We start from the raw sequence: 26,236 nt of genomic DNA on the forward strand, positions 1-26,236 counted from the left end.
TGCATTGTGTTGTTTAAAAAAAAAAAGAAGAAGAAAAAAAAAAAAAAGAGTACCATATGTGCTGCATTTTGCGGTAGCCTACTAGCCTGGATCAACAAAATAAATGATAGCTCTGCAAACTTGACTTTTTTCACTGCATTTGCTTTGCTAAAGTAACACTGTTTTATAGCAGTACTACTGTAGTGTGAAAAACAAAAAAGCTAAAGTGCAACTAGTCAAGCAACAACACATGTTTTAGCAGTTTACAAAGTATAAATGATCACATTTCTTTTGAAATTGTTTATATCAGACATATAATAAACCTAGCACATTTTAATGTAAAAATAAATAAAAGTAATAAAAAACGCTCAAAAAATATAAAAAGGTTTTCCCCTGCCATAAATGATGCAATGATGCACATATCCCAGCCTGCACAATTCCTAATGTGCTTCAGTGTTTTTATGTAATTCAGCTGACATTCTACCTAAAATGCATTGAATTATAGCTGAGCAATTGTTACACACAGTTGACACAAATAGGAAATATGAAAAATGTGATGTCGGAATAGGTGGGTTCTTTCCCATGATAAATGTATAGAAAGCCAAGAATAATTGTGACTATGCAAAGTCAGATATATACACACACACACTCATTTCATCGGTCTTTAGTCTGAAGTGTATTCTACAAATCTTTAAGTAAATGAACAGAGCGGCAATAGGGAAGCAGAGCTAATTTCTAGCGAAGTGTTTGCTTTAAAATCAGGGCCAGGGCTAACCTTTATATCTTCACTGATTAGGCACAAAGTCAGAACTAAGCTAATATGAACACAGTTGTTTCACATTATTTGCACTTGCAAAAAGTGAAAACGTCTCACAGACCTCATGTTCTGCCTTGGCTGAAATCATCACAGATGGAGATTATTAAGGGGTCAATCTCGGATTTTTAATGACTACAGAAAGTCAGGACCTCAGTTTAACGTCTGATCGGAAAGACGGTACTGTTTTGTACAGTATAGTGTCCCCATCACTATACTGGAGCATTAGGCTCCACACAGACCACATGGTGAGCACTCCCTGTTGGCCTCGGTAATACCACTTCTAGCAGCAACCTTAGTTTTCCCCAGGAGGACCTCCCAACCAGATACTGGACAGGCTCAACCCTGCTTAGTTTCAGTGGGAAACCAGGCAAGAGCTGCAGGGTGATAGGGCTCTGGCAAACATAATGCTTCTCATTTAAACAAATCCGTCCACAAAACATTTTTCCTGAATAGAATTTGGGATTGACCACATGATCTTTAGCAAACTGTAGACAGGCAGCAATGTTGTTTTTGGAGAGCAGTGGCTTTCTTATTGCAACCCTGCTATGCACATAATTGTTGTTCAGTGTTCTCCTGATGGTGGACTCATGAACATTAACATTAACCAATGTGAGAGAGAACTTTAGTTGCTTAGAAGTTGCTCTGGGTTCCTTTGTGTCCTGCTGGACTATTACATGTATTGATCTTGGAGTGATCTTTGTTGGTCTCCACTCCTGGGGAGGGTAACAATGGTCTTGAATTTCCTCCATTTGTACACAATCTGTCTGACAGTGGATTGGTGGAATAAAATTCTTTAGAGATGGTTTTGTAACCTTTTCCAGTTTGATGTGCACCAACAACTCTTTTTCTGAAGTCCTTAGAAGTCTCCTTTGTTCATGCCATGATACACTTCCACAAACATGTGTTGTGAAGATCAGACTTTGATAAGATCCCTGTGCTTTAAATACAACAGGGTGCTCACCAACACCTGATCATCAACCCATTGACTGAAAACACCTGACTCTAATTTCACCTTCAATTTAAACTGATCATCCTAGAGGTTCACATACTTTTGCCACTCACAGATAATAATATTGGCTCATTTTCTTAATAAATAAATGACCAAGTATAATATTTCTGTCTCCTCTGTTTAATTTGGTTCTCTTTATCTACTTTTAGGACTTCTGTGAAAATCCGAAGATGTTTTAGGTCATATTTATGCAGATATATGGAAAATTCTAAAGGGTTTCCAACCTTTCATGTACCACTGTAGTCTAATCTCCAGTGACAGATTTCCTAGACAGGCCCTCAATATAAAAAAGATTTTATGTGAAAAGGAGGATATTGTGTCCTCAGGATTTTATTTTTAAGAAAGTGACACAGTAACTCTACTGCTAATGTTTCTTCTGTCTGTCGTAGTAAAAAACGAGAAGCTCCTTAATATCATAATATATTTCGAAATGAATTCAAATTCTGTTTAACAAGTAGCACACTACCTTCTTTTTTACATTGAATTCTTTCCAAATACATATTTGGATCATTTTTATTTTGGATCGTTATTTTGTTTAGTATTTTATTTTTAAGTAAGCGTAGTTGGTATAAATGTGTCAGGACGCATTGCAGTTTTCAGGGCTGTATTTAGAGTTGAGCTCTGTGCATGTAGTGAGAAGTTATTACTGAAACTCAGCAAAATCAGTATTCAGACCTCAGACTTTATCTACAGTATAGGTATCCCTGATCAAGTGGTTTAAGTGATCCGCTCATCTGAGACTGATGTTGATGCCAGGTCTGATCAGGTTCACAGTCTTTTCTCTCTCGTTCCCTAAATACAGACCCTGCCTCTCTCACTCCCTCAGAAACAGTTATTCGTTCTTCCATTCTCACGAACTGACAGAGCAACGCAATCAGCCATCGACTGTAGATTTTGTATTGTGTGCTCCAAGGCGGGTGATTGATTATGTTGAATCAGTGTGGCCAGTGGGAGAAAGACTTTTGATTGCCTGTTCAGTGTATCAGTGCAGTAGAGGAGAAATGAATTTGTGCAATGCAAGCAAATACTCTCAAGAGGACACACAGGGTTTTTTTTTTTGTTTTTGCTCATCTATTCAACATTTCTCAACATCTGCTCATATGCTGTAGATAGCAAGCAGAGCATTTCAATTCCAAGCTGAGCATTTAAGCAGATGCACTGTGGAGGAAAGGTCTAGGCTGGTTTGGTTTTCCATCGTCCCAGCTGTATGCAGTAGCCCCTAAATATTATGACAAAATAGTATGTCGTATGGGACCTACAGTATACAGTACATTGTATAAGTATTCACCCCTTACAACTTTTCCACATATTGAAATGTTACAACCTGGAACTGTAGTGGGCTTAATATTTCTGTTGTGACACAAAGCTTAATTAAGGTTAATTATTTGTTGCTTGCATATGTATTCACCCCCCTGGGTCAAAGCCCCTGTGGCTACACATACAGCTGCAGGGCTTCTGGGATACAATTCGATCAGCTTTGCACATCTGGATCCTGATAGTTGTGCCCTCTTCTTGTGTGTCTTCTTGGAAAATTTGCTCAAGCTCACAGATTGGACAAAAACCATTGGTGAACAGCAAAAACCCTTGGTTCTTGTTGTTGAACCACTCCAGTGTAGTTTTGACAGTCTATTTAGGATTATTGTCCTGTTGGAACTTTGAAACTCTGCCCCAGTTTCAAATGCCTTGAAGACTGGAACAGGGTTTCATCTTGGATTTCCCTGTATCTGGTGCCAGCCCTGACCAGTTTCCCAGTCTCCGCTGATGAAAATATGACACCACTTCCACCGTGGCGATCCTGCTCTCAGAGTGATGAGTAGTGTTGAGCTTATGCCAAACATAGTGTTTTCTGCCAAGGCCATAGTGTTCAATTTTGGTTTTATCAGACCAGAGAACTTTCTGCCACATGTTCTCTAACAAACTCTTAGACCTTCCAGGAAAAGGTGTATTTATTTTGAGATCATTGTGACACTTTTATTGCAATTATGGTACTTTGAACTGGTTGCACCAGAACTAATTTAGGTGTTTCATAACAAAAGGGGTAAATACCTATGTTTCCTTTTATTTACTTTTATGTTTTTCATTTGTTAAAAGTGTAAAAAAAAAAAAATTAAAAAAAAAAAAAAAGCCATATATTTGTAAAAATACACATATTTTCCCCCATCTTTAATATTATAGGCTATTTTGTTTAGGCCCATGACATAAAATCCTAATTAAGTCCATTTCAGGTCCAGGTCACAGCATTAAAATAATTGGAAAAGTGAATACATATGCAAGGAACTGCAGTACTTCCCATAATATTCAGTATATAAGTATGCAGTCTGGGATATTAAGTTTTATGTCTTCTTTATGTGATACTAAGGCTGCCTCCGAATATCTACTACCCTACTACACAGTAGATGAAAATCAGTATGCCAAAGGAGTAGTATGTTGGAATTCTCAGTATTCATAAAACAGTATGCAAGTGGATATTATGTGGATATTATAGTATATAGTATATAGTATATATGTGGATATTATAGAATGTAATATGCTGTGGATAATGCACTATCCCATAAGGCAGTGGGACTAGAGAGGAGGCGCTGTCAGGATCTGTGCCACGTAGTACATCCGGATTGTATTCATGCTTATTAATTATACTGATCAGTACATACTGTATCAACGGCCAAGCAGTAGGTACTGATTTGGATGCAGTAGGTACTAACAGTATGCGATTTCGGACGTGGCCTAAGTTTTCTGGATTTTTTTGTTTGGTTGTTTTTTTACGTACAAATACAAACCGCTGCTGAGGCGAGGTATTTCCTTTCTTGCAGGCACAGAACGTATGCGCATGATGACGGACAACTGGTTCAGTCATATTTTTTTGCAGAAGATTTGATACAACAGTGAGGCAATGGAATACAGCCACCAGATGGCCTTTAATGTTGGCTTGGTGTGTCCATGGCTCTAACAAATCCCTTAATTTGGATGTTTTCTAGTACAGTGGGGGGAAACAAGTATTGAACGTATCAAAGTTGTTTTTCAGTAAATATATTTCCAATGAGGTTATTCACATGAAATTTTCGCCAGACATCAGTATTAACTCAAGAAATCTGGAAATATAAAGAATTCACAACATTAAAGTCCATAAATAAAGTTATGTGTAATAAAGTGTGACACAGGAAAAAAGTATTGAACAGCCTAAGAAAATGCCAGCTGAACCAGCTGAAAGCCATACGTAGTTCGAAAGTAATTGTACCTCCTATTTGTGCAAACTAATATCAGCTGGGTTAGTAAATTGATGGTCTATAAAAAGGCTTTTCGTTAACAAAATGTCACACAAGAAAAATCTCATGATGGGTAAAAGCAAAGAGCTCTTCCAAGACCTTCACACCTTATTGTTTTTAAACATATTGTTGGAATTGGATACAAACGTATTTAAGAACTTCTGAATCTTAGAGTGAGCACCACTGTGGCCATTATCCGCAAGTGGAAGCAGCATCACTTTGTCATCAACCGGCCACGCATAGGAGCTCCTCACAAGATTTCCTCGCAAGTAGCCCAAGACCCAAGGACGACTCGTAAAGAGCTCCAGAAACACACGGAGGCAGCAGGTACCGTCATCACAGAGAAAACAATAGGCAATGCACTCCACTGCTCATGCTCACCCCACAAGACTCCATTTCTAAAGAAAAGGCATGTCGAAGCTCATTTAAAGTTTGCTAAAACTCATTTGGACAAGCGTATGAAATACTGGGAGAGTGTAGTCTGGTCAGATGAGAGCAAAATTTAACTTTTTGGCTGTCATACTACATGCCATGTTTGGAGAAGAAATGGCACTGCATATCATCCTAAAATCACTATACCAGCAGTGAAGTTTGGAGGTAGAAGCATCATGGTGTGGGGTTGTTTTTCATTGCATGGTACTGGCAGACTTCAAATAATTGAAGGAACGATGAATGGAGCCCTTTAACGGGAGATTATTGAGAAGGATCTGCTGCCATCCACCAGGATGATCAAGATGAGACGTGAGTGAAACACTCAATTAGTTTCAGAGAAAAAAAATCAAGGTGTTAGAATGGCTCAGTCAATCACCTGACTTGAATCCAATTGAACAAGATTTGAAGACAATATGTTTAGAAGAACCGGCCAAAATCACACCTGAATACTGCGGCCCATTAATTTCTTCATACAGGAAGCATCTTGAAGCTGTCATTACAAACAAAGGCTTCTCCACTAAGTATTAAATACATTTCAGTTAGCGTGTTCAATAGTTTTTTACCTGTATCATTCCACTTTATTACACATAACTTTATTTATGAACTTTAACGTTTGGATTTCTTTTTATGTGTGGATTTCTTGAGTTAATAAAAATTTCATGTGAATAGCCTCATTGGAAATATATTTACTTTTAAAAAATGTTGATGCGTTCAATACTTATTTCCCCCACTGTATGTACCGGCTGTAGCCAGTCATTAGCCATTATTAGATGACTTCACTTCTCCTGAGGTCAATGAGGAGGTCAAAGTTCAAAGGGCTTTAGAGTAGAACAAGCTGGGAAGCAGAGCCCAGCAGATAATGAGATGCTGTGTCTCAATGTCTCACTCTCAACATGCTAAAGTCCCTTTCAACACTCCCTTCACAAAACTTCTATCTCCTCACTATTCATTTCTTTCACACACTGCTTACAATTATCCTGTTTCAAATGATATAGTCTTTTTTCCAGTCCAGAGAGTTCTCTCATTCAGCTTCTTAATGAAATTGGCTAGCTGAGCTGAAGCACAGGCGCTAATGCATGGGCAGACGCTGTGCTCTTATCTCCTTTTCATTACATTGTCTTGTCTCCTAATTAAAGTTGAAGAAGTTTCTCTTTCCCTTTGTCTGTCTTTTGCTCTCTCTCTCTCCATCTCTGATGCTTCTTCTCTCCTTCTTCACCTCTTTTTCTCCTCCTCTCAGTTTCTCACATTCAGTTGACTTGACACACACATGCACAGAGATGGGGAATTGTGGTGATAAAAACTAAAATAACAGCCGCCCAATTGACTTCAGATGACTTGGTCTCAGATAGCTTGGTCTCAGGCTAGTTAGAGGCGTTTGTGTCAGCCTTTAAAACGCAGCTACAAGAGAGTGTGTCATCAGAGTGAAAGCCCACAGTTGTATAGTGATAATAGTGCCAGGTGATTTATAGTAGTTGTAATGATGGAGAAGTAGTATAAAGGCACATTTGCTTTATTTCTTCTGCTCTATTGAGTTTCATTTTTATTTCTTTATTTCAGATGGGCCCTGAAGCCAGACCAAGGTAAGACTGATTTTTATCATTTTAGGCCTTTTCTTTGACTCTTTTGAGAACACAGCTTGTGGTGTGAATGCAAAGTCCTTGATCAGCTGCATCCAGATGTCTTTTCAGCAAATAAATACAGACTACAGACTGGAGCCTGACTTGCACTGACTGTCCCCCGAGATACAGGCACACACATGCATGTACACGCTCACACGCACAAACAGAATAATTACTTGCAATTACCTACCCCAAAATCTGATGACTCATCATATACACACACTGACACGCTTTTCTACCTCTTCACTTTGTACACACAGATCAGTATTTATATACATTGTATCCTCAGGCAGTGTGTGTGTCTGTGTGTCTGTGTGTGTGTGTGTGTGTGTGTGTGTGTGTGTGTGTGTGTGTGTGTTGGGGGGTAGAGGTGAACTGTGGGAGAAGGGAGACATGTTCTCTGCTAGTGTTTGTGTCGTTCAGTGTAGACTGTGTGTGGTGTACTACAGTTATATAGATGCAGCAAAACATTTTCTCATTTTCTGCAGATTTTTGTTCTGCTCTGTTGGCATGCCCATATTTAGCATAATGTTAGCCCCATAAAACATTTTTAGGAGTTTAAAAACAGGTATTTTTTAGAACAACAAAGACTAATAGTCACTAATCAGCTTTAAAGGAGCAGTTTGTCATTTTCAGAGCCCTCAGCTGTGTGTGAGGTGAACTGCAACTGCAATGAAAACATAAACAGACCCCAGCCCTGTCTATACTTTGTGAATTTAGGTTTAGGACAATAATATATACACTCACTGAGCACTTTATTAGGAACACTATACTAATACAGGGTAGGGCCTCCCTCTTCTCTCACAACAGCCACGAATCTTCATGGCATGGATTCCACAAGATGTTGGAAACATTCCTTTGAGATTCTGGTCCATGTTGTCATGATTGTATCGTGGAATTCCTGCAGATTTTTTCAGGAATTACTTTACTTTCATGCTGTGAATCTCCCGTTCTACCACAGCCCAAAGGTGTTACTTCTGGATTCAGATCCGGTGACTGGGAAGGCCACTGAAGAACACTGAACTCATTGTCATGTTCATGAAGCCAGTTTGAGACGATTTTTGCTTTGTGATATGGTGCATTATCATGTTGGAACTATCCAGTAGAAGATGGGAAAATTGTGGCCATGAAGGGATGTAAACGGTCAGCAACAATATTTAAATAGGCTGTGGTATCCAAGAGATGATTGGTTGGTATTAATGGACTCAAAGTGTGCCAAGAAAACATTCCCTACACCATCACTCCACCTCCACCAGGCTACACTGTTAACACAAGGCAGGTTGGGTCCATGGGTTCATGCTGTTGGCACCAAATGTGCGCCTCAGCAGAAATCGAGACTCATCAAAACAGGCTACCATCTTCAGCTGTCCAGGTTTGATGAGCCTGTGCCCACTGCAGCTTCAGATTTCTGTTGTTGGCTGACAGAAGTGGAACCCAACATGGTCTTCTGCTGTTGTAGCCCGGCACCTCAAGGTTTGACGCGTTGTGCATGCTGAGATACTTTTCTCCTCACCACAGTTGTACAGAGAGGTTATCTGAGTTACTGTAGCCTTTCTGTCAGCTCAGACCTGTCTGGCAATTCTCCTGTGACCTCTCTCATCAACAAGGTGTTTCTGTAAGCAGAACTGTCATTCACTGGATGTTTTTTATTTATTGCACCTGTCTGTGTAAACTCTACAGACCGTTGTGTGTGAAAATCCCAGGAGATTCAGCAGTTATAGAAATACTCAAACACATCTGGCACCAAATATCATGCCAAGGTCAAAGTCACTGAGATCACATTTTGTCCCCATTTTGATGGTTAATGTGAACATTACCTGAAGCTGTTGATCCGTAGCTACATGATTTTATGCAATACACTGCTGCCACACAATTGGCTGATTAGATAATGGTATAAATGAGTAGGTGTACAGGTGTTCCCAATAAAGTGCTCAGTGAATGTATTTTTCGATGGAAAAATATAAACAGAAGCTTGAAATGAAGACAGAAGCCAATTCTGATAGACATATGAAAAAAATCCATGACTCTACTTTTCAAAACAGGAGCCATCACAGCTTTTTTAGCAAAAACTCAGCTGTGTCTTATCCAAACATGCATTAAGGTATATTGTTTAGCTGATCAGACCAGAGACTAGCTACATGCTACATGCTGCATGGCTAGAATCTTCATGTCAGAAAGAGGAGAGTTTTAACAAAGATGTTTATTCTTTCTGAGTTAAGTTCAAACAGACATTTTCTCTGTTCAGAGACTATGGCACTAGTTAAAAGTGATATTCTCAAGCACCATTATTTAAAAACTACTACTAACAGTTGTCTTATTTATAGCCATGTACTAATCACTGATAGTTAAGGATTAAACGTTAACTGTTCACAAATTTAGTTGAATAGCCCTGTTCTAGGGGCTGGGATTAGACGCTGTCTCCTGATAGTTCCGATCATAATAATAATAATTTTACATGCTTTATAGAAGATGAACCTGAAGTGAGTGTTAAATCAATAACACGCACTTAGGCACAAACATGCAGCTAGGCTCCTCGAGTGGGAGCATATTTAGAGTATAATTTGTTATCGACTTTCCTCAGTTATCATCATGAGATCATTTAGCACATGTCCTTGGATAAGGTCAGTATGACCACACACACACACACACATACAGAGAGAGAGAGAGGTGTAATATTTTTTTTTCATTAGCGTGTAGTGAGAGTGACTCAGGCTATCTGATAGCCATCTATATAAACCATTATCGACTTATAGCTGGATGGACTGAGAGGGGATGGAAAGAGAGAGAAGATAAGGGAAAGGGTGAGGACAGAAATTGCGGCAGGGGTCTTTGGGTCCCAGGAGTTGTGAGATGATGAAGAGGGAAAAGGACAGGAGGGATTAGAGAGAAAAGCAATAATAATGCTATTTTTAAGTACAACTTAAGGTTGAAAATAGTTTTTAGTTCCTTTGTTTAGTCGGCTGCGTAATCACTCAGCTTCGGCTACAGCTGTCAAAGAGGCTTTATGATGATGGATTTTTACATTTTGGCCCCCCAGGTGACCTGAAAATGAATATATTGGTTCCAAAAAAACCCTGAAAACTGCAGCTTTTAGTACTGAATCGGATGGAAAAAGCACAGCTCCAGTTTTTTGGTGGCAAAAGTAAATACATAGGTAAAGTTAACACATTATTCCATTGTGTGTGAGTAGCAGAAAAGTCTTATAACCCATACTAAGAGTTCACGCAAATGCCCAGAGTTCATAGATACTAATACATTCGCAGATATAAATGTATACACACACACACACATATATACACAACCATGAGCAGCACAAGAGAAAGAGAAAAAAGTTATGAAAGCTGTCTCCAGACTGATCATGTGGATCTAATCTTTTAATTACAGCTCCTCTGAGAAACTCAGTTGTGTGTTTGCTGTGCAGCTGTGTGTGGGTGTTTGCTGTACCTTTGTATATTTGTGCTTTTATGAACTGATAATAAAAACACAGTATATAGGATGGAAATGTAGCCTGGGTTGCATATGCATGCTTCTGGGCAAAATGGGTTTTCTCATTTTATCCCCTCTTATTGGTTAAATCTGTCCAAATATCCAAAAATGCACTTTCGGTGCACTCACTTCCTCTCTCACACACACACACACACACAGATATATCTACTTAGATGCACACTCACACAGCCCATAATAAGAGCCATTGATCCCATTTCAGATACTCATCCATCTGGTGCATTAAGATGATCATTTAGGGACTATGTTTTTTCCTCGCTGTAGTAGACAGAGGTTGGAGGTGATGCATGTGGTGTAATGTTACAGATCAATACTGAAGGGGATGATGGGAATGGAGACTTTGTGTGTGTTTTACATCCCCTGGGAGTTCAGGGACCCTAAAAGCCAAGGATTGGCTTGAGTTACATGAAAAGAGAGAGCGATAACAGGGAGGAAGATGAAAAATCCGCCCGCTAAAAGTTAAGATGGAGAGGGAAACCAAATAGGATTAGCAAGAAACTGCACAGACAGACAGTAATGTTGAGTTTCTCTGGGCTTTAAGTAAGGTATGACTGGGTGTGCTGTATTGTTAATTTCCTTAACGACAACTATGACGAAAAATGTTTGTAAATGACCTTTTTTTCCATGACTGAAACGAGACAATGACGAGACGACACCCACGTTATTAAACACTAACTGTGACTATATAAACGTGCAATATTGTTGACGAAAAAACGATGAGACTAAAATGTAGTTTAAAAATGAAAAACGTTACCAAAATAGATCTTTATTTTCATCGACAAAAAAGAGGAGACAAAATATTATAGAATGTTTTTTTTGGGTTTTTTTTTTTATTTTTATAAATTACAATCCAAATATCCTGTTCATTGAATGTGTGTGACCTATCAGCATTAAGCAAGCACAATGGGGTATACCTTTCAAGCTAGAGTTCGTTTTTGGTTAGATTGACTGAAATGTTAATCAAAATCAATAATAATCTTATGGCTAAAAATGTCAACAGTTTTCATTGACTAAAACTAGATTAAAATACTTACATAAAATGCCCAGACTTTTAGTCAGTTAAAACTTGACAAAAAAACAAACAAACAACAAAATATGATAAAAACAATCAAGGACATAGGATGCACGGTGGCTTAGTGGTTAGCACGTTCGCCTCACACCGCCAGGTTTTGGGGTTCGATTCCGCCGTGGCTCAGTGTGTGTGGAGTTTGCATGTTCTCCCCGTGCTGTGGGGGTTTCCTCCAGATACTCCAGTTTCCTCCCCCAGTCCAAAGACATGCATGGTAGGCTGATTTGCATGTCCAAAGTGTCTGTAGTGTATGAATGGGTGTGTGAATGTGTATGTGAGTGTGCCCTGCAATGGACTGGCACCCTGTCCAGGGTGTATCCCACTTTGTTCCCACCATGCTCCCTGGGACAGGTTCCAGGTTCCTCATGACCCTGTAGGATAAGCAGTATAGAAGATGGATGGATGGAAAATCAAGGACATTTGAACTAAGACTAAATAAAAAATTGCTGACAAAATGAGCACTAGTGTGCTGTTCTAGGAAAATAATCAGTGATAGGATGTTGTGGAGTGGCTTAATGCATAGCAAAGTTACAACCCTGAAGTTTTTATATAGACAGATATTTTCCAATAGAAGCACATCCCAGAGTGTTTCATTCCTCTTGTACCAATTATTGTATTTTGGTATTAATTAAAGAATGACACAGCATAATTTTAACTGTTTATAGTTGTGGAACATCTGTGCAACGAGTTATTTTCTGTTATTACTGATCATATTATAGCAGCTATAAACAGCTGTTCCTTCAACAGCTCATCTTTTTCTCTCTGTCTCTTGAAGAGACCAAATAAATGCAGCTTGTCACGTTAGCAACAAAAACGCTAAGTCCTGAAGACATTTCCTCATTTATAAGCCGCTTTGGATAAAAGCGTATGCTAAATGAATAAATGTAAATTTCAATGGTGCTATCTAATAAATACTATATACTTGAGTATCTGATTTTTGTAGTGTAGTTGCAGATCAAATGCTGACTGGAAATGTCAAATTACTGTGTGCTACCAGACACAGGACCACGCACAGATTTTATAACACAAAGGCTCTCAATTTTTGCTCCTAAATGGATTCCAGGATTTGGTGTTATTCTTGCTGAAAGGAGTGTTGGCCTTTCAGCAGAATTGAAACCATGTGTACCAAAAAAAAAAGCTGCTATTTTAAGGCGTTAAATGAAAAGAACGGGACGTTCTCTTCTCCAACCGAGCTCACCTTCAGCTCCTGACACTATTGCGGCCGTGTGTACAATGGCAGTGCACTTCTGACAGCGTAAGAGTAGTTATTTTGGACTGCTGCGCATCAACTGAGCTGAGCAGGTGCAAGAAATTCAGTCACCCAGCAGTGAGGTTTTCCTGGGGGTATAACCATTTCGTTAGCAATCTGTCAGCGAATAGCCACTTAGTCTCCAGAGCCTCCTGTCTCATCCTGACCGAACATTAGCAAGTAGAAAGCTTTGTGTTTTGTTAGATTTTTATTGTGCAGCAACTTTTAGATAAGACACATAACATCTGCTTTTCACTGTGAGCATGGGTGAAAGGTCAGGAATTTGCCCGTAACCCTGAAGCATTCACGTGCACGCACTCAGTATACAGAAATGAGCGTGGATGAGTGCGTGCTCGGTGAATGTGTGTGTTTGAGATTCAGCATGCAACGGGCATGTAAATGCATGGCATGGCTGTGCTGCAAATGGAAGCAGACGAACCATATTAATCATGCAGTGTAACCACTGTAATGTGATAACGAGCTACAGCAATCTGACACTTCTCATTACCATAGTGGTGCTTCTCTCTCTTTCGCTCTCTCCCTCTCTCTCTGACGTGACGGCACGTGCGCAGGTGAACACATACTGTATTCGCTTATTTCGTTTCATTCCTCAAAATTTTACCAGCATATACAATGTTTTATAACATCAATATAGCACAATGAGGAATATGTATGTATGTCAATGCAATCTTAATAGAGGAGTGGTGTGTACAGTGGGGGGTTTTTTCCAGCATATTTTCATAGATAAAATAATTTTTTATTTTGTCGTATAATAGAATTTTGTCTTTTTTTTCAATTAGTAACAATATACAAACAAAAAAAAAAACACCCTAAATCTATTGCGGCCAATATTAGCTGGTTAAACACACTACTGATCAGACAAAATAAGGCTACATTTGCATGCTGTACTAATGATGCCATTGCCTCTACTGCTGTGACCGTGTCAGTTCCAGTTTGTTGATGAATCAGCAGCCAGTTGTACCAGTACGAGTATAAGTTTGAGCGCAAGTCAGGGTGTCAAGTCAGTAGTCATTTTAAAACTAGAGCGGTTTCGAATTTTGCTTGCACCACAGACACATTAAGGTGTATCGTAACTAGTAGATTGTAAAATGAAGGTAGATCATAAACTTTGTTGCACAGAGTCACATATTACATCAATGGGAAATATTATACATGAAAAATACTCGATTGAAACTTGGAGTAAATATAAATACGTAATAGTGATAATAGTAATAGCATCACACTGGAGTAATTAAAACAGACTCTGCTGTACAATAAAATAGTGACTCGAATTATTCATCTCTTGTATTTGTACGTTATGCACTTCTCACAAGAACGGCATTTTAATAACGAACCATATCAACGCAAGATAACAAAACGGCTGTTAAGTTAACCTGCATTTGAATATACTGAACCACTGACTAATGTATAACTAACTAACAGTGCATTGCAGCTCTAACTGATATTTTGTGGTATACTATGCTAATGATATCAGTTTTGTGTGTGGCGTTTTATCACTTTGATGCATGGTACACTGCTGGATATAAAAATAGCATATTTATAATTTATACTGTACACTGGTGCTTGAACGTTCGTGAACCCTTTAGAGTTTTCTATATTTCTGCATAAATATGACCTAAAACATCATCATATTTTCACACAAGTCCTAAAAGTAGATAAAGACATCTCAATTAAACAAATATTATACTTGGCCACTTATTTATTGAGGGAAATGATCCAAAATTACATATCTGTGAGGGTCAAAAGTATGTGAACCTTTGCTTTTAGTATCCGGTGTGTGTCCCTTGTGCAGCAAAAACTGTAACCAAATGTTTCCAATAACTGTTCATCATTCCTGCACATTGACTTGGAGAAATTTTGGCCCATTCCTCAGTATAGAACAGCTTCAGCTCTGGGATGTTGGTGTGTTTCCTCACATGAAAATTCCAAAGGGTTCACAAACTTTCAAGCAGCACTGTATGTGTTGTTCTAAACAGTGTTTGTAATTTCAGCTAGTTGGCCATGACGGTGAACATAAACCACAAAGATATTTCTTGCGTACAGGAATATCATGAAACACAAAACAAAGCAAAACAGAGATGCATTTCTAGTCCGTAAATATGCTGCACCTTGAACAGAATTCGCTACTAGGGGCTAGCTGTGAGTTTTAACGCAATGTTAAAACTCTGCTAATTGGTACAAAGGTTAATTTTTGGTTAGTCTGTAAAAAATATAGTGGCAGTTTCCACTCCGTCTAAGCTTTGATAGAGCTTATGTTCTTCAGGTGCAAGCAGCTGCTGAAGCCCTAGCTCTGTTGGCTCTTAATTAGGCGAGTACTTGTTTTTGAATGTGCAGTGGAAAATCCCTCTGTGTCTTTGCCAGCATAAGGGTGTCACTCCTGCAGCTGTTGTGTGTTGCTCAGGTGAACAACAGATGAACTACAGCGATAAGGAGCTCATAAGAGTTCAGTGCACAATGCATCATGTCACTCCTCTGCTTTGCTTTGCTTTTTTTCCTTTGTCTGTTTTTATCCCACTCCTGGTTCAATTCTACGCGTTTTACTGTTTAGCAAATCAGTCATGCTACTTATTCATGTTTTAAAGTGAACGTATAAATCGAAATGCCATAATAACACGGCATTGTGAGAGGAGCATGTGGAGAGAATGCCTCTGAACACATGCTTCATCCATTTTCTGTAATTAAGGTCTTAAAGCTGCTTCTCTCGTAGATACTGGCAGTGTGATACCGCAGCATGGTTTGTGTTTAGGCCTACACGATAATGGCTATGATGTTGATTTCAATCATTTTGCTCAATATTGAAATCATGATTATTTATTATAAATGTTCCGGCAGTAATTAAGCAAAACAGTTGCACTCGCACTGCATTATTTAATCATATTTTACAGCCATCAGTCAAAAGGATAAATCTCTGAGATGTATCCATAATAAAAAAAAATACAAATAAATTAGTCATGCAAGAGCATATGCCACCAAAGAGTGAAAACTGGAAGGGAGAGCTTGTGAAATAGTTCAATTAAAAATGAATTAAAAACTATTTGTAATTTTATGAGCCAAGCTAATATCAATTATGTCCGTTATGATTAATTACAAGTGGAAGCCAAAACTGATCACAATTAAAAGATGATTTATTGTGCAGCATTGGTGCGGCTGCTTGTGAGAGCACACACTATGCCTGAGGCATGCTGCTCAGTTTCTCTTAGTAAAATATTCAAAAAGTCTCTCACAGTGGAAACGTACTGCACACACCCTCTATTCTCAGAGCAGTGTGTGTGTGGGGGGGGGTGGGTGGGTGGATGTGTGGGTGTGTGTGTGTGTGTGTTTGTGTGTGTGCATGCCTGTGCGTTTGTGTGTGATTGTGTGTGTTGGTGTGTGTGTGTGCTTGTGTTTGTGTGGGTGTGTGTGGGTGTGTGTGTGTCTGCACATGCTAGCAGAATCAATATGCAGTCTGAATAATTTACACTCTTCTACATGCTCTCTTTCATCCACTCTTCCTTTTTCCTGTCTTTGTCTTTCACACTCACACTTTCAGTAACATACACATTCACACATTCACACACACACACACACACACACACACACCTTTTTCTTACACTATATATAGACGTAGCTGACTGATAATAAACAAACCTTACTGAATAGATATGAACTTAAAGTCCATGGGTTTAGACGTTTTTCCCCATTCAACCTCAGATCTTAACCTAATGCTATGTTTTAGCCTCCCTAAAATCCAATTAGGAATATGAAAATGTAATTGTGTAGTGACGTCTCCGTCGATAGCTATCTCGCATCGTGCAGTGTCCCCACAGCAGCTGAGCCCCTCCGTGTATTCATCCTTGCTGTTTGCTGTTTTAAAATGTGCCGTGAAAACCATGTCGTTGGATTTGAAAATTCAGTCTTTTCAGATATATAATCATGAACAAATAAAGCAGACTGTCAGTTGAATACGTATAGGGTATAAAACGATTATTCTGTATCTCTGAAGCACCACGTCGGGGAAGAGAATGTGAATCATTAAGCATCCTCTGAGCTTTTATTGCCTATTTTCCACTGTGGTGCTCGCACTGTCTGAAGTGAGTTTAGACTCTTGACCTTTCCATATGATCAAGCACCATGCAGTAGTTTTTCCCTCACTAGCCTGCATACTGCAATGCCAGCATTTTCAGCATTCCTAGGCATCTTGGAAAACTTGAAATTTAAAAGAATTGTTTGCTAGTTGTGGGAAACACAAAAATCTGCAAACATTTTAAGACACACAATTTTTTCTTTGTTATACATTTTTATTTTATGACTGCTACATTATCAAGTACAAAAACGTTTTAGATTCCAAACATGGCGTTATTAACATGGCAAAACGTTACAGAATGTCAGTAAATAAAGCAGCAGAAATGACTTTTCAGACAAAAATGAAGGCTGCTGGGTTTTACTGCAAAAATAAGAAGGAAGTGCGGCAGTGAAAGTCTCCAGAAGAACTGTGGCTGGTTCTACAAGATGCTCAATAACGCTTACAGCTCATTTCCTTATAAAACTGCACAAATGGTCCCCGAGACTACTAATTTGTTTTTAAACCAAAGGGTCATCATAACAAATATTGACTTTTGTTTCAGTTATTACTGTTTACAGGGTTCGTACAAGGTGCTTGAAGTGCTTGAATTTGGCTTTTTGAAATTGAAGTACTGGAAAACCTTGAAAATAGGTAGTGGTGCTTAAAAAGTGCTTGAATTATAAAAGGTCAACAAATACGAAATCCCTAAATAACGTGTTTATTTTTTGTAGAACACGAATACAATCCTTTCACTTAAAATATGTCGCCCCGCTGCAGCCCCTCCCTCTCCTCCTGCTATTCGCTTACTCATTGTGACAAAAACAGCTCCAGTCCACTTTTCAGACCACTTTAGTGACTCCAAACGCCCCCCAAAAGCACTTGGTGACAAATCTTGCGACTGTTTAGGTACTTTCCGTAGAAGAGAGTGGCCAGTACTGCCCTGCGAGTGCGATGGTCCAATTTTCCCCTGTTCAGTGAGTGGCAGAGAAGAGCAGCATATTCATTCGCTTCTTATTTTCTCTCTTCTGATTTACATCTTCTGATGTACATATAGGCAAAATGACAGCACATTCGTTGTGTTTAACTTGTGTGTGGTGGTTTTGTCAGACGACGTCCTGGTTATAAATCAGGATTTTAGCAGTGCAGAGCATCAGCTTGGAAGTGACTGCTGGTTAACGTGTAGGCTTAATGGGCCGTGTTTCAGTGACTATTTCATACTCGCCCGCTGTCTGACAACAGAAACATAAAAATATGTAAATGAGAACAGCTTTATTGGGAATTCGGCTGTTTTAAAATACAGTATGTGAGCACAGCGAGTAGGAAAGAAGCAAACAGACACTAGGCAGAATGCAAATACAAAGCGATGGGATAATGAACACGCTAATTAGTGCATGACATCATCTATTGACGTTTAGCGACTTTCCATTGAATGTTGTTGGAACGGTGCTCCTGTCACTCACCTGGAGTATAGTGATGTTATGGTGAAGATGAAGCAATGTCTGGGAAACGCAAATTTAGTCCAGCATGGCTGGAAAAGGCGACATATACAATTTGGTTGTGTTATAATTAGTATTATTATTTTATTTATTTGTTTATTTATTTATTTTTTTGGGGGGGGGGTAAAAAAGAAGAAATAGAGAATATGTTTGAATGAATTCTCTTGTGTAGTCCTCGAAAACAAAGAAATTGTGCTTGAAAGTCCTGGAATTTCATTATGAAGCATTTGTTCGAACCTTGTGTTTACACAGTACCCTGTGTTTAATAGGGTTTTTTTTAAATGTAGAAACACTTTATTTGATTCTTTTTGAAGGCATCTTTGCTCTACAGTATTTCTTTGCATAAAAACTTCATAGTACTGTACGTGAATAGATAAAATGTCCAAAAATATTCGGTGAGGTTCTGGTAAAATGTAACGTTTGCTTATTAATCCACAGAGATTACATTTCTAGTGTATTAGCAACCAAGGACAAAAAGATCTGCTAAATTAGGAGGAGATTGATGTTCCATTTGATCATTTCTCTATTAATAGGCCTAACTGGTATAGTGTGGAGTATTCTAGTTTCTAATGTGGAGAGATGAACGCTATATTGGAGCACCAAGTCGAGGATACATGATGAACACCAGTGTGCATGGGTTGCCCTAAAGGTATTGCATGTGAAGCATTTTTATTGGTCACTCAACAAAGGGAGGGTCACTATTTATAGATGTTGTCCTCCATCAGAGCCAGTTTACTAAGAGAATCCCATGGAGAAGCTGGAATTCTGACCAAATTTGGGACTTTTCATAGATTATGTTCATAAGATAGTTAAAACTAGTCTAAACTAGTATATTTGACTTTGATATTTGGCATGTTTTTTGGCAGAAAAGATGGATTTAAACTTATTTAAACTTGACTATATTTGAAACATAACGTTCTTATAACCTATATAATTCACTTTTAATATTTCCGTTCATGTGATTTCAGACTGAGGGGTGCATTGTGTGGAGGTGTTTGTGTTTCAGTCAGTCATTAAAGGGCTTGTATTGTTAGATCAATGAGAAGCAACAACTAGCATGTATAAGTTGTGCAAAATTCCCTGGAAAATCACTCAGGGTCGTGGTGCATCTGGAGTCTATCCCAGAAGCACTGTGTGTGAGGCGGGGACACGTCTCAAATGGGATGCCAGTCCATTGCTGGGCACCAAGCACACATACATTCACACCAAGGGGCAATTTAGAGTTGATAGTTCACACCAGCATGTTTTGGGAGATGGGAGGAAACCAGAGAACCCAGAGAAAACCCATGGGGAGAACATGCACGAAAATAACACACAAATAGTCACCCAAGCTCACAATCGAACCAGGAACCCTGCAGCTGACAACATTGAAGTGACAACATAGATTTTTTTTTTTTAAGAGAGAGATTGTTCATGGATCTTGAGCAGACTTACAGGGGCCTGAGAACAGCATGTGAGCCATTGTTGTGTCAGTCTATGAGTAATCAAGGGTGAAAGGAAACAAGGTGATTGAAGCAGAAGGAGTTATAGAAAACCATTTCTCCAAGTTTCTACAGTGCGGACATGCCTGTGTGTGCATGGGTAACATAATGAGACTGGTGTTAAGACTAATGGTTACTCTGTCAAGGTGTTTTGGGTTTATGTGTGTATGTGTTTGTATTTTGGTTGTGTTATTCCTGGCAGTGAAAATGTAGATAGATGATGTAAAAAAAAAAAAACAAATACAATTTTTTAAACATCCAGAAAGACAACTGTTAAAATATTGATGTGCCCCTTCAGGAGATGTGCTTTCTGAAAAAGAGTTCAGTATGGCGAGTGGGTCGCAAAGCAGAGCACAGGCATAGAGGCTTAATGCCAAGCTGAGGATGTGCTCGCTTTATCGGAGTCTACAATACACACATTAACTCACACAACAGTAACAGGTTTATCTCTGAGAGCAAGGCGCTCTGTTTCCATTACTTTTTTTTATATTCATAGTGTTTCGTGCTGTGTGCACTCCAACCTCAACCTGACTGTGTACACAACATACACACAGCTGTTTTCTGTAGCTACTGAACAGAAGAATAGTTAAAACTCTGGCAATCCGATACATAGTAAGTAAATTTTATTTATATAGCACTTTTAACACAACAAAGCTGACCAAAGTGCTGACCAGAGTAAGAAAAGTTGAATAGAAAACAGAATAAAAGCAAATAAAGACAGACAATAGCCATAGTAAATATTAAATTAAAATGCCTGGGAGAAGAGATATGCTTTCAGCCTCTTTTTAAAAAGATAATAGAAGGTGCACGGCAGATACCAAGTGACAATTGATTCCATAAACGAGGGTTGGCAACTGAAAAAGCTCTATCCCCCTTAGTTTTTAAACAAGATCGAGGGACATACAAAAGAAACCTATCAGAAGATCTTAGAAATCTGCTAGATGAATGTGGTGTAAGAAGATCTTTGAGAAAAGAAGGAGCTTGATCATTAAGAGTTTTAAAGACAAACAACAGAATCTTAAACTGGACCAGGAGCCAGTTGGGGTGACATGATCATATTCCTTTGATACATGCAATAATTTATACCACAATGCTGTTGAATTCTTGAATCCAATTGGTTAGAAGTTGCTGCTTCATTTTCTATAGAAGCAACTCTGAGGTAGTGCCAGCTGGGATTTTATTTTTGTTTTAATAACTTTAAGAAAGAGGAAAAAAGAGAGGCTGATAAAGGAACGACTGTTCAGCATGCCTCATTATGTTTTATTCCATACACAATATATTACTATAGATTAGGGCTGCAACTAACGATTATTTTCATAATAGTTTAATCTGCCAGTTGTTTTTCCGATAAAAATGATTAGTCGGGCGATATAAAAGTTCTAAAAATATAAACTTTACATTAACACAACTGTTTGTCTGTCATATCACAGCAAACCATTGACTACATTTCCCATACTGCACGGCGGCCTACGTACATAGCCACTATGGACTGCAATTCCTAGGACATTCTCACACACGCACACAGAACACTCATTCTAATCACACACACCTGCATCCAATCTCACACACACTCACAACCACAGTATATAAGAGACTGTTCTAACACTATGACTTTGTGAAGTATTACGTGAGTTTTCCGTATACCAAACATTTGTTATCGGTTCATGTGTTATTGTTTTGATCTCGTCCTTGACTCTGGTTTTGCTTCATTTATGCCTGTTTGTCACTCGCCTGACCCATTGCCTGTTTTTTGACCTACGTTATTGTCTGATGATTTGGATTTGTCTACCTACCTCTCTTTAAATAAAAGCTCTTATCGGTACTTGCGTCCATCCTAACGTCCATTATGTTTATTATGTGATATTGTTGAATTTTATATATATATATAAGTATTTATTCATCATTTTATTGGATGCACAAAAAAAACACTGATAATTAAACCACAGTCCTAAATTAATAATAAAATCTCACTTTCACTGCACCTTGTGGTTACTGTTACTCACTGCCTTTGGGAATATTGGTTTACTTGTGTTTACTTTGATTGTACCGTTTTAATTTAAAATTACAGATCTTACTCGCGCTACACTGTTTATCAGCGCGTCTACACTGCAAGTGAGGAGCAATGCAGCCTCGTTATTAATAGATCACTTCCGTTATAATAAACCACAGAAGTTACACTTCAAGCATGCAAATACAGCATATAATGACAATTAATAACTTTAATTAAACTAAACCTTTTAAGAAACTCGCACCAGTTTCCCCAACCCTTGAACAGTGGAGCATTTTGGATATAAGCATAAGTTTGTGCTCGTGCATCACTGTTGTGCTTCCATGCTACACAAGCTCCGCTTTGTAAAGTTTACAGTCTTCTTCACAGTGTTTAATATAAAACCTTAGAGGACTTGGAGGTCATACACTTTTTTCCACTGTCACTTGATGATTACTCCTCCGTCTGATGGGGACATAAACTGTAAACAAGAAATTAATTGTTGTTGACTCTGGGTATTCTGCTAAAGCTAGCAGTAGAGCATTACAGAAATGGCTTAAACTTCCAGTTAGTAAAAAAAAACGCTAGTGTTCCATTTGAGACAACACTACCCTTCTAAAATTCATACCCTAGATGGTAGAGTACACAGTGCATAGTGTAAGTGTATAGTACATCATTTGGGACACAACTTTAGTATGTACTCTCTGGTGCATGCTTTGGAACTGAAGTAACATAATGAGTAAACGCACCTCGTGCTGCGCACAGACCAACCAATTGATAATGAGAATCGTTGACAATGATTTTCATAATTGATTATTATCGATTTTATCGATTAGTTTTTGCAGCTCTACTATAGATATACCGTCAACAACAGAATTATTGGCACACTAAAAAGGGTGGGATGGGGGAGTATGGGAATGTCTTTATTATTAATGACTCATTATTTTTATTATTCCACACACTAATTAACATCCATCCATCCATCCATTTTCCATACCGCTTATCCTACACAGGGGAGCCTGGAGCCTTTCCCAGGGAATTTGAGACACAAGGCAGGTGACACCTTAGACAGGGTGCCAACCCATCACAGGGCACCATCGCACACACATTCACACACTATGGACAATTTGGAAATGTCCGTCAGCCTACAGTGCATGTCTTTCGACTGGGGAAGGAAACCAGAGTACCCAGAGGAACCCCAGAAGCCTAGGGAGAATATGCAAACCACACACACAGGGCAGAGGTGGGATTTGAACCTCCAACCCTGGAAGTGCGAGGCAAATGTGCCAACCACTAATGATACCTGGTATCACTTTTCTAGCTTGTAGTTGCTGCCATTATTGATACTTTATATAATTTACTAGCATCACTCAGTTATACTTCCTACTCTTCAAGTATAATTAAAGGTAATTAAACTGTTTTTTAAAAAATATTTTATTAAAAAATATATTATTTTAATTAAACATATTTATTTATTTATTTTTAAAGCTAGATTTCCCACAATTCTGGTTTCTCTTTTTGTCAAACTCTCCTTCCTCCATCTGCTGAGGTTGTATGTAGAGCTCAAAATAAAAGTGTGAGCTAGAACTCTAAACTTCATTGATTGAGCACTGTATGAAGCTGAAGAGGCTGGACATGAACTTCAGCAGATTTTGTTTATCATCTGCATCAGTGATGTCCGGTAAAGGATTGCAGTTGGTAGAGTTAGCTGTGTTTCTGAGCAGTGGATAGTCAGTATGCAGTTTGTATATTACTGGATACTGTGTTCAATTTTGGGTCAGTGCTGATCTCTCACCTTTATATGTTCTGCAGCACAGCAGAAGGAGTAAAACCATTTTTAAGGCAAGCCTGTCACATTGCATCTCCTCAGAGGCAGGGTGGGGGACGTGGGGATGGAGAGGGGTGTCTCCACACCGTAGCTTGTGAAATGGGCTTTGCGGTGCCACAACAGGCTGAGTCAAATTACCTCCACATTTTGTTCCGCTGAAGGTAAAGCCATATTGGATTCCATTATCTGTTGATTTGATTTATGTCTTTTTTTACCACCTTACCGATCTTCCTCACATTAGAGTGCTGCTCTTACAGCCTGGGATTATATTAGTGAGTGAGTCAGTCAAGAGAGACCTGTTTTCCAGAAGTATGTGCCTTCCAAACAGGTGGCTCAGGACAGATACGTAAAGAATTCATTAATGAGTTATTGATGAATGTGTTACACACAAACACTTTATGAGGTGTATAATACTCAGTGTAACATTACTGGTAAAGGATGTTTAAAGTTGCAATCAAAACGATTCAACCCCCATCGAAAATCAGGTTTATTGTCAAAATTTACAAACTTTCAGCTGTTTGCCATGAACAAATCAAACAAAAACAATTGAAATAGTTCAACACAATGAATGCTTCAAGTGGTTTCCCCAAATTCAACTGAAAATGCAACTTATAATTTTTGTAAAGAAGAAAATATATAACCTTTGTTATTTTGTAATATTACTATTGCACTTAATAATAATAATGATAATGATAATAATACATTTTTATTGGGGTACAAATAGTAATATAACAATAGTAATAAGTTTCTGACTTAATTCACTTTTATGTGTTAGACCTTGTGGCTTTTATTTTGGTGGAAAACCGCAGGAAGACCTCCTCTTAGTTGGCAAAAGTTTTTTAAAATTCACATCTCATTACCAATCAGGTGAAATGCTGTAAATCTCTTCCCACAAAAATGTTTGAGATTACTCTAACATGAAACCAAAGTGAATATGGCGCGTGTTGTGTCTAAACTCAGGTTATGAGCGATTCAAACTCACAGCACAGACAGAGATGAAGTTGGTGTGGAGCGGCGTTTACTGTGGGCCGACCCGCTCTAAAGCACTGATGACACACACACACTCTGAGTGCAACACAGTCACACAGGTTTACCATCTCAAACAGCAATGAGCCAAAATAAATCTTCTCTACGGTGTTGGTTCAGTTGCATTTTTGAAACCTTTGAAACGTGAATTTGAGACATTTTAATGCTAATTAAAGCCTTATTTTTACATTTTATGCTTTAAGACATTTTAAGACTTTGTAACGATCTGCGGACTTCCTGTATTCGGGGGATTGAATAATTTTGAGACTGGAGAAATCATTATAAGTTGCATTTTCAGTTGAATTTGGGGAAACCACTTGAAGCATTCGTTGTGTTGAACTATTTCAATTGTTTTTGTTTTGATTTGTTCATTGCAAAGGGATGAAAGTCTGTAAATTTTGACAATAAACCTGATTTGCAATGGGGGTTGAATCATTTTGATTGTAACTGTATATGGAACAAGCTTTGTGCATGTCATAAAAGCAATGCACACAGGGAATACAGGAGTATACAGAAAGAAGTGAGAAAAACATATTTTGCTCCACATCAAGCATGATTTATGATTCACACACAGAGCACGGCTGCAGATCCTGTGTGCTTGTGGGACAAGGACATACCCCTTTTCTACTAACGCTGTGCTTGATCACAGAACCAACAAACCTTTTTATGAACCAGCCCACATTTCTACCAGTTTAAGAACCAAACCGTTAAACAATCCGATGTGGGACTTTCTTAATTCACCGTGTAAAATAAGTAACCATGAGAGTCTGCAGTCAAGTGTATACCCTTGGTACAAATTTTGGGGACAAAACGCATTTCGTTTATACCAACAAGACATCTAAAGCATCAGGTTCACAAATGCTCAAGTACCATCCATCCGTCCATCCATTTTCGGTACCGCTTATCCTACACAGGCTTGTGGGAAGCCTGGAGCAATTGCGCACACACACATTCAGACACCCATTCACACACTACAGACATACCAGTCAGTCTACAACACATGTCTTTGGACTGGGGGAGGAAACCAGAGTACCTGGAGGAAACCCCAGAAGCACAGGGAGAACATGCAAGCTCCACGCATGCTGGGCAGAAGTGGGAATTGAGCCCTCAACCCTGGATGTGCAAGGCAACTGTGCTAACCTCTAATATTCTCTAATAAAACATATACTTACCATTTTTCCTTTGTCACCGCCTCCAACTTCTTTCATATCCTCTGAGCAGATTTCTGGGGGCTCTCTGTTGTTTTTTTAACAGCCTCATTCTTTCTGACATTTCAGTTCTAACCCTGTCGGTTTGTTTAGCCAGTATTTTCCCCATAGTTGTTTTTTAACTTTTATCAGCAATATAGCTTGTATTTAAACACATTGTTATTTCCTTCTTTTACTTTGTCACCCTGTTTAATTTAGTGTGTAGC

General features: G+C 38.6%; 1 protein-coding gene across 2 annotated transcripts in view; it reads left to right on the top strand.

Moving 5' to 3' along the window:
- The window catches only part of trim44 (tripartite motif containing 44), a 66,164-nt gene that overhangs the window by 19,532 nt on the left and 20,396 nt on the right, over window positions 1–26,236 (top strand). For both annotated transcript variants that reach the window (XM_053685743.1, XM_017485935.3), the window contains one exon: window positions 7,058–7,080. In XM_053685743.1, coding sequence (XP_053541718.1) covers window positions 7,058–7,080 — 23 coding nt within the window. The remainder of the gene's footprint in view (window positions 1–7,057; window positions 7,081–26,236) is intronic.

Source organism: Ictalurus punctatus, chromosome 14, assembly GCF_001660625.3.
Source record: "Ictalurus punctatus breed USDA103 chromosome 14, Coco_2.0, whole genome shotgun sequence".
Classification (NCBI taxonomy): Eukaryota; Metazoa; Chordata; class Actinopteri; order Siluriformes; family Ictaluridae; genus Ictalurus; species Ictalurus punctatus.